The 9,269-nt window shown below is 46.0% G+C and overlaps 1 protein-coding gene across 2 annotated transcripts in view; it reads left to right on the top strand.

The window, feature by feature from the left end:
- Nucleotides 1–661: 661 nt before the first annotated feature.
- Nucleotides 662–9,269, top strand: part of LOC106531609 (protein NLRC3) — a 26,091-nt gene continuing 17,483 nt past the window's right edge. The window contains exons 1-5 of one of the 2 annotated variants that reach the window (XM_014027515.1): nt 662–877; nt 1,155–1,274; nt 1,609–1,817; nt 1,970–3,785; nt 8,932–9,102. In XM_014027515.1, the coding sequence (XP_013882969.1) occupies nt 750–877; nt 1,155–1,274; nt 1,609–1,817; nt 1,970–3,785; nt 8,932–9,102 (2,444 nt within the window). In that variant the 5' untranslated portion in view covers nt 662–749. The remainder of the gene's footprint in view (nt 878–1,154; nt 1,275–1,608; nt 1,818–1,969; nt 3,786–8,931; nt 9,103–9,269) is intronic. The other variant, XM_014027516.1, reaches the window with a different exon arrangement.

The raw sequence follows: 9,269 nt of genomic DNA, 5'->3' as shown, positions 1-9,269 counted from the left end.
AAAGCGAGGTGAAGTAAACACGTAGGGGATTCCAAAATACAGCAGACAAAAAACATGTCATGACTCAGCAGAAAGTCTGCTGGATGTTAAAAGTCCTATGGAATTGTTTTTCCTCTGGTAAAAAAAAAAAAATAGCCCACAAGCGATCAATACTGTTTCTTCCTTGTCGCAAAAGTGTATTTACTCTGAAATCATGTCTATCTGGAGGTAACGTGAGATTTTTCATCTGACATCTGAATTCTCGCGAGATTTCAGGAAGTCTCGTGTGACTTCAATCTGAAATCTGAATGGTCATGAATGAAATATCTTTTCTTGTGTGGTGTGTTGTCTCTTACTACGGAGCCCGCCAGGGGTCAGTGGGAGAAAAAAATAAACAGCCGCTGAAAATCCATGCGCTCAGTTTAGTAATCCGTGCGCACAGATTACTAAACCATGCTCTCAGTTTCTGCAATCCATATGCATGGATTACTAAACTGTGCACTTCGTTTCGGTAATCTATGCACACGAATTACTAAACTGTGCACTCAGTTTTGGCAATCCGTGCGCACGGATTACTAAACTGTGCTCTCACTTTCACTGAATACTGGACCAGGAGCAAGAGATTTAAAATAAAAGAGGAAATAAATCTGATAAAGGTTGATTAATATATATTTTATTTTTTTACAGAAACTTGAGATAACAGTTGACTGCAGAAAACTGACTGGACCTGATCCACATGAAAATGGATTTTTAGTGGTTTGTCTCTCAGCATGACTGAAGACCAGATGATGGAAGTTGGTATGGAGGATGAGGAGGACAGATCCAGCTTTCTAGTCATGAAAAGTAACAAGTCCAAACCTCCAGAGTTTAGTGAAGAGCACGGACCTTCAGAGAAAAGGTAAGGAAACAGTATTTGAATTTTAAATTTTCTGCTTGTGCTTCATACATTAAAATGTTTAAAGCTAAACCAGTATAGTTCTGAGCATTAATTGAACTTAACCACCTTTTCTAATATTTTGGATCATCTCTGCTGTCCAACAGAAGAATCTGGACTTTGATCTGAGGACAGTTTCAGACATGAGACCTTTAGAGTCTTTGCAGCAGTTTGTGTGTTCAGAGTTTCTGAAATGGTTTTCTTCACTGATCATGTGAAGAACAACATGTTTTTGTTTCAGAGGTCAGAACTTCAGACAGAAAGCAGAACCTGCAGAACCCAGCTGTTTGTCCATGAAGAGTGACCAGTCCAAGTCTTTACCAGTAGTCTTCAGTCCTGAACCTGGAACGTCAGACATGCAGTAAGAAAACTGTTTTTGATTTAGACTGAATTTTATTGCCTTTGATGAACTCATTTAAATGTATTAAAATAGTTTTTATATTTGTATTTACAAAAATGCACATTTAACAGAAATGAGTCATTAACAGTATCTAGTAAATATTTTTATTCTTCCTGTCTAAATGATCCTGCAGCAATAATTCAGACCGCAAAAGCCTAAAAGGCAATGAGGTTCTGGTTCTGATCTCTGATGGTTCAGGGGTTTAAACTCCAGTTTTCTCTTCATCTTTGAGTCAGAGTGAAGCAGCAGCCAGAGATGTTAGAACTGATCTAATCAACACTTCCTGTTCTTCCAGTTCTTCATCAGGAAATGTCTTCAAAGGGAGGAAGAGGAGTGGTGTTTGTGAGGAGGAGCAGCTGTCCTGCTGTTCTTTGTGTCAGGACGTCCTGATGGATCCAGTCTCTACCAGCTGGGACCAGTCTGCTTCATCAGGACCCTCCTCCTGTCCCCAGTGTGGAGAAAGAACTGGACTGCAGACAGACAGTCAGAGCAGCTGTGTCCAAGGTAAGACATTTCTGTCCACCTGTTGTTTTAATACAGACACATTGTTGAAGAGTTCAGATCATTAGAAGCATCCTTCAGATTTGAGCTCCAATAAAAATGTTGGAGTTTCTGCTGAAGCATTCAGAGCTGCTCTGTGTCACATTTTTCCTCAGATGTTGGTCTGAAGGAGGTTTTATATGAACATCAGATCAGTCTGAGGAGGAGATGTGAAAGTGTGACTGAAGGAAGTGATGAAACAGGAAATAGAACTCTCCTCAACAAGATCTACACTGAGCTCTACATCACAGAGGGACAGAGTGAAGCRGTTAATACCCAACATGAGGTCAGGCAGCTGGAGACCGCATCCAAGAACCAGATCCTCCATGAGACTCCAATCAGGTGTCAGGACATCTTTAAAGCCTTACCTGACCAACATGGAGTCATCAGAGTGGTTCTGACCAACGGCGTAGCTGGAGTTGGAAAAACCTTCTCGGTGCTGAAGTTCACTCTGGACTGGGCCGAGGGCTTGGAGAACCAAGATGTCAGTGTGCTGGTTCTGCTGTCGTTCAGGGAGCTGAACCTGATCAGAGATGAGCAGTACAGTCTTCTCAGGCTGCTCCATGTTTTCCATCCAACACTCCAGAAGCTCCCAGCAGAGAAGCTGACTGTCTGTAAACTTCTCTTCATCTTTGACGGCCTGGATGAAAGCAGACTTCAGCTGGATTTCACCAACAGTCAGCTGCTTTCTGACGTCACACAGGAGGCATCGCTCAACGYGCTGCTGACAAACCTCATCAAGGGGAACCTGCTTCCCTCRGCTCTRGTCTGGATCACTTCCAGACCTGCAGCAGCCAATCAGATCCCTCCTTCATGTGTGGACAGGCTAACAGAAGTACGAGGCTTCACTGACACCCAGAAGGACGAGTACTTCAGGAGGAGGTTCGGTGATGAAGATCTGTCCAGCAAAATCATCTCCCACATCAAGACCTCCAGGAGCCTCCACATCATGTGTGCAATCCCAGTCTTCTGCTGGATCACTGCTAAAGTTTTGGACTACATGTTGACCACAGAGCAGAGAGGAGAGCTGCCCAAGACCATGACTGACATGTACTCACACTTCCTGCTGGTCCAGACCACCAGGAAGAAGAACAAGTACCATGAAGGACTTGAGACCAGTCCACAGGAGCTGAAAGAGACTGATAGGGAAGTTCTTCTGAAGCTGGGGAGACTGGCCTATGAACATCTAGAGGAAGGAAACATCATGTTCTACCAAGAAGACCTGGAGCAGTGTGGTCTTGATGTCACAGAGGCCTTGGTGTACTCAGGAGTTTGTACAGAGATCTTCAAAAGAGAGTGTGTGATCTTCCAGAAACCAGTCTACTGCTTTGTTCATCTGAGTGTTCAGGAGTTTCTGGCTGCAGTCTACATGTTCCACTGTTTCAACAACAAGAACATGGAGGGAATGAAGAGGTTTCAGAAGAAAGATTATTTTTGTGATGATGATCATGATGAGGATGCTTTTTCAAATTTATATGAATTTCTGAACAGAGTCTTGGAGAAATCTCTCCTCAGTAAAAATGGCCATCTGGACCTGTTTGTTTGCTTCCTTCATGGCCTCTCAGTGGAGTCCAACCAGAGACTCTTAACAAGTCTGCTGGGTCAGACATGGATCAGTCCAGAAACCATCCAGAGAGTCATCAACAACCTGAAGGAGATGAACAGATTTGGTATTTCTCCTGACAGAAGCATCAACATCTTCCAGTGTCTGATGGAGATGAAGGACCTCTCAGTTTATCAGGAGATTCAAGAGTTCCTGAAGTCAGAGAACAGATCAGAGAAGAAACTCTCAGAGATCCAGTGTTCAGCTCTGACCTACATGCTGCAGATGTCAGAGGAGGTTCTGGATGAGTTGGACCTAAAGAAGTACAGGACATCATATGAAGGACGACTGAGACTGATTCCAGCTGTGAGGAACTGCAGAAAGTTTCGGTAAGTCCAGATGTTTCATTCAATAATCAGTCAGTGAATATCAGCTATTTATTATTTATTTTATTTATTTACCATTATATTACCAGGCAAGTCCCAYTGAGATCTTAGATCTATTTTTCAAGGGAGGCCTGGGCCTGAAGGCATCCTATTGTATATGTTTTGGGGGGTGGGGGAAACCGGAGTACCCAGAGAAAACCCACGCAAGCACGAAGAGAACATGCAAACTCTGTAAAGAAAAACCCCAGGTCCAAACCGGGGTTCAAACCCAGGACCTTCTTGCTGTGGGGCGTCGGTGCTAACCACTGAGCCGTCGTGCTGCCTAAAGCTGTTTGAATTATTAGTAGTTCTTAGAACCATGAGGGATTTTTTTTTTGGATAAAGTAATAGACACTTTTTAATCTTCATCAAATTAAACATTTTTACAAAAATCTGACCAAATTTACAAACTGATCTAAAACCATCCCGCACCTCCCATTATTTCCCTATCCTTTAGTTGTATTTCACCCTGCAGATTTGCAGAGGCAAATTCAAAAACAAGGCAATTTTACATCACTCTTGCAGACTTAATTTCATCATAATTTTATCTTTCCCTTGTCACATTATTGTTTTTAACTCAGAGTTATAATAGACTATGTATTACAATCTAGCCCCTGTGCACATATCGGTTCCTTTTTAAACTTGAGAGCACTGAAGCATAGTCAAAATCCACAATGCAGATTTTGTTAGAACAGCTGAGTTTGAATCTTTGTCTAAGCTTCATTTGTTGACTCCATGACTCTGAACCAATAGCCCAAGTCTCCCCAAGAACACTATTAAATTATACTGATTGTCCATCAGTCCATCTGTTTTCTTCCCCTTATCCGGGGTTGGGGTGCGGGGGCAGCAGTCTAAGCAGAGAGACCCAGACTCCCCTCTTCCAAGCCACTTGGGCCAGCTCTTTTGGGGGGAATCCGAAGGCGTTCCCAGGCCAGCCGAGAAATACAGTCCTTCCAGCGTGCCCTGGGTCTTCCTCTGGGCCTCCTCCCAGTGGGACATGCCCGGAACACCTCACCAGGGAGGTGTCCAGGAGGCATCCAAACCAGATGAACCACTTCAACTGGCTCCTCTCAATGGGGAGGAGCAGCGCCTCTACTCTGAGTCCAACCCGGATGACCGAGCTTCTCACCCTATCTCTAGGTGTGAGCGCAGACACCCTGCGAAGGAAACTCAGTTTGGCCACTTGTATCTGCGATCTTGTTCTTTCGGTTACTACCCAAAGCTTGTGAACATAGATGAGGGTTGGAACATAGACCAACCAGTAAATTCAGACCATGGTCTTGGATTTGGAGGCACTGATCTTCATCCTGGCCACATCACACTCGGCTGCAAACCGCTCCATTGAGAGCGCTGAAGGTCACAATCTAATGAAGCCAATAGGACCACATCATCTGCAAAAAGAAGAGATGTGATCCTAAGGTCACCAAAACAGTTCCCCTCAACACCTTGGCTGCACCTAGAAATTCTGTCCATAAAAGTTATGAACAGAATCGGTGACAAAGGGCAACCTTGGCAGAGTCCAACTCTCACCAGAAATGAATCCGACATACTACCGGCAATGAGGACCAAGCTCTGACACTGGTCATACAGGGACCTAATATCCTATATTAAAGGGATGGGCACCCCATACTCCTGGAGTACCCTCCACAGGAGTCCCCAAGGGACACAGTCTAATGCCATCTCCAAGTCCACAAAACACATGCTGGTTGGGCAAACTCCCATGAAACCCCCAGGACCCTGCTGAGGGTGTAGAGCTGGTCCGCTGTTACATGTTCAGGAYAAAAGCCACACTGCTCTTCCTGAATCCGACATTCGACTATCCAATCGACCCTCCTCTCCAGGACCCTTGAATTGATCTTACCAGGAAGGCTTAGAAGTGTGATCCCCCTATAGTTAGGACACACTCTGCGGTCCCCCCTTTTTAAATAAGGGGGCCACCAACATCCCGGTCTGCCAATCCAGGGGAACTGCCCCCGATGTCCACCTTATATTGTAGAGTCGCATCAACCAACACAACCCTGCAGCATTCAGAGCCTTAAGGAACTCAGAACGAATCTCATCCTTCCATGTCGCCTTGCCAACGAGGAGCTTTTTAACCACCTTGGTGACCTCAGCACCAGAGATTGAGAGTCTGACTCAGGGTCCTCAGGCTCTGCTTTCTCATGGGAAGACGTGTCAGTAGGATTGAGGAGGTCTTCGAAGTACTCTGCCCACCGATCCACAACGTCCTGAGTTGAGGTCAGCAGCACACCATCCCCACCATAAATACTGTTGGTGGCAAACTGCCCCCCACCACGAGACGCTGGATTGTGGACCAGAATTGCCTCAAAGCTGTACAGAATTCTTTTTCCATGGCCTCTCCGAACTCCTCCCATGCCCGGTCTTTTGCCTCAGTGACCACCCAAGCTGCAATCTGCTTGGACTGCCAACACCTAGCAGCTGCTTCTGGAATCCCACAGGTTAAAAAGACCCAATAGGACTCCTTCTTAAACCTGAAGCATCCGTCACCACCGGTGTCCACCAGCTGGTTTGAGGGTTGCCGCCATGACAGGCACTGACAGCCTTACAGCCACAGCTCAGGTAAGCCGCCTCGACAATGGAGGCATGGAACATGGCTCACTCTGACTCAACGTCCCCAGCCCCCCCTGGAACATGTTCAAAGTTCTCCTGAAGTGTGAGTCAAATTCCAACTGACAGGAGATTCCGCTAGATGTTCCCAGGAGACCCTCACTATATGTTTGGGTCTGCCAGGTCTGACCAGCATCCTCCCCTACCAACGGAGCCAACTCACCACCAGGTAGTGGTCAGTTGACAGCTCCGCCCCTCTCTTTACCTGAATGTCCAAGACATGTGGCCGCAGATCAGATGAAATGACAACAAAGTTGATCATCTTACTGCAACATAGGGTGTCCTGGTGCCAAGAGTACATATGGACACCCTTATGTTTGAACATGGTGTTTGTTATGGACAATTCATGATGAGCACAGAAGTCTAATAACAAAACATGGATCGGGGTGGGCACGTTCCTCCCAACCATACCCCTCCAGGTCTCACTGTCGTTGCCCACATGAGCGTTGAAGTCCCCCAGCAAGACGAGGGAGTCCCCATCAGGAGCGCACTCCAGCACCCATTCCAAGGTCTCCAAAAATGGTGGGTAATATGTAGTTTGATGCATAGGAACAAACAACAGTCAGCACCCATACCCCCACACATAGGCAGAGGGAGGCTACCCTCTCGTTCACCAGGGTGAACCCCAATGACAGGAACCAAGGTGAGGGGCAATAAGTATGCCCACTTCAGCTCGGCACCTCTCAGCATGGGCAACTCCAGAGTGGAAGACTGTCCAGCCCTCCTCGAGGAGACTGGTTCCAGAGCCAGAGCAGTGCGTCGAGATGAGTCCAACTATACAGTCGGAACCTCTCAACCTCACACACCAGCTCAGGCTCCTTCCCCACCAGAGAGGTGACATTCCACGTCCCTAGATCCAGCTTCTGTACCCGAGGATAAGACCGTTAGGGTCCTCTCCTTTGACAACTGTCCACTGCATTTTGCACCCGACCCCTATGGCCCCTCCCACAGATGGTGAGCCCATGGGAATGGGGACCCACGTCTCCTCTTCAGGCTGTGCCCAACCAGGCTCCATGGGTAAAAACCCAGCCATGAGGTGCTTGGCAACATCCCACGCCTCTAGGCCTGGCTCCAGAGTGGGGCCCCAGTGACCTGCGTTCAGGCAAGGGAACACAATCCATTTGTAGCACCCATCATAAGGGTCTTTGGGCTGCGTTTTGTCTGATCCCACACATAGCACCCGTTTGCCTTGGATGACCCTACCGGGAGCATGAAGCCTCTGACAACATAGCTCCTTTCAAACCTCTCCAACACAATAAGGTGGCAGCTGAGGGAGAGGTTATAGTGGTATATACTGATTGTCTATAAAAAAAATACTCAGCTTCAAATTTACAAGTTATTTGTCAGAGCATCCACATTCACACACACACACACACGCACGCACTCACCAATCTTCCTTTTCTCCCTTGTACCTGCTGACAACTCCCTCAACCACCACCCACTCCATGGCGCACACTGGGGTATACCCTCTCCCTCATTTTCTCTCTTAAGCCTAGGTATAGTTGACTCGACGCACGGTGTGAGGGGGCTTGCATCCCTGCCCCCGCRCGTTGGCCCCACGTTGTGTCCTGACACGTGGTCATGCACCTCCGAAATTTTGAAGCTCTGCAAAGGCTGCGCGCCACTTGTTGCAAAGGTGCTCTCRCTGAACAGGTCCGAATGTACCGGCATCTCTATGATCCCTCCATGGGAGATCAAAGACAACCAGATGGCACAAAACTCATGGAAGGAAATTGCAAMGGCTGCAAAGAAAGATGAGTTTTATGCCAGAAGACATGGAAAAATATTTGCGACCAGTTTGTGAAAGCCGTGATCCTGGAGGAAACAAACCAGTGTGGCTCTCTCAGTTCGTGAAGCACAGAGAAACAGATATTTTATTAGTAATTATTAGTTATGCTATATTATGTTAGATTATATGGCAAAAGAAGTAAATGTGGTTACTTTGTTATGTGTGACATCAAGCGTTTCTTGTTCTACACTCTCTCGTACTACTTTTCCGCTGGTTTGGCACCGTACTGCTATCTGTCAGCGACAGAAGAAGAGCGATAACATGAATGTCAACTATGTTTTCACACAGCGCACGGCTCAAAGCACCACTGTAACCGAGCCTTTAGAGTAGCTCAGCCACAGCTGAGCYAATCTCTCTCCCTGTTCAATTCCTAAACTTCAAGCAAACATGCAGTCATTTTAAGGCAAAGTGATCAATTGTTCAGTAACACGGAAACCAATTTAGTGGAGCAGTAAGTTTATGCTTTTGAAATTATTTGACACACTCCCCCAACCCAGCTTAGTCACCCCCTGCCCCCCCACCTCCCACTTCCCAGTCTCTTTCCCCTCTGTGACAGGAGCTGCTCAGGAATTAGACAATATATAGGTTTACTTCTTCTTATCATTTTAAAGCAAAGTTAATTTAGAGATACAATTGGAAACAGATAWAGTGGCACAGCAAGTTCATGCTTTTTTTTACTTTTTCTATCATTAGAGCTGCTGCTGAACTCTCAGAGACTTACTGTGAAGTTGTGGCCTCAGCTCTGAAGTCCAACCCCTCCCATCTGAAACATCTGGACCTGAGTGAGAACCATCTTTCTGACTCTGGAGTTAAACCTCTGTGTTCTGGTCTGGAGAGTCCAAACTGTAGACTAGAGGTTCTGAGGTCAGTTCACTGCAGAGTTTCTGTTTGTCTAAACTAAAATCATTCACTGATCCTTCAAAATTGATTGATTTGTATGTTTCATTCATTTAAAAAGTTCAACTTTAACATTTTTATTTAAAATTTATCTTTCCAAACATCTTTATATAATTTTTCGAACAATCTTAAAC

The sequence above is a fragment of the Austrofundulus limnaeus genome, unplaced genomic scaffold (genome assembly GCF_001266775.1).
Source record: "Austrofundulus limnaeus strain Quisiro unplaced genomic scaffold, Austrofundulus_limnaeus-1.0 Scaffold657, whole genome shotgun sequence".
NCBI lineage: Eukaryota > Metazoa > Chordata > Actinopteri > Cyprinodontiformes > Rivulidae > Austrofundulus > Austrofundulus limnaeus.
The sequence above is the reverse complement of the archived record's forward strand: the minus strand, read 5'-3'. Positions and strand labels throughout refer to the sequence as shown.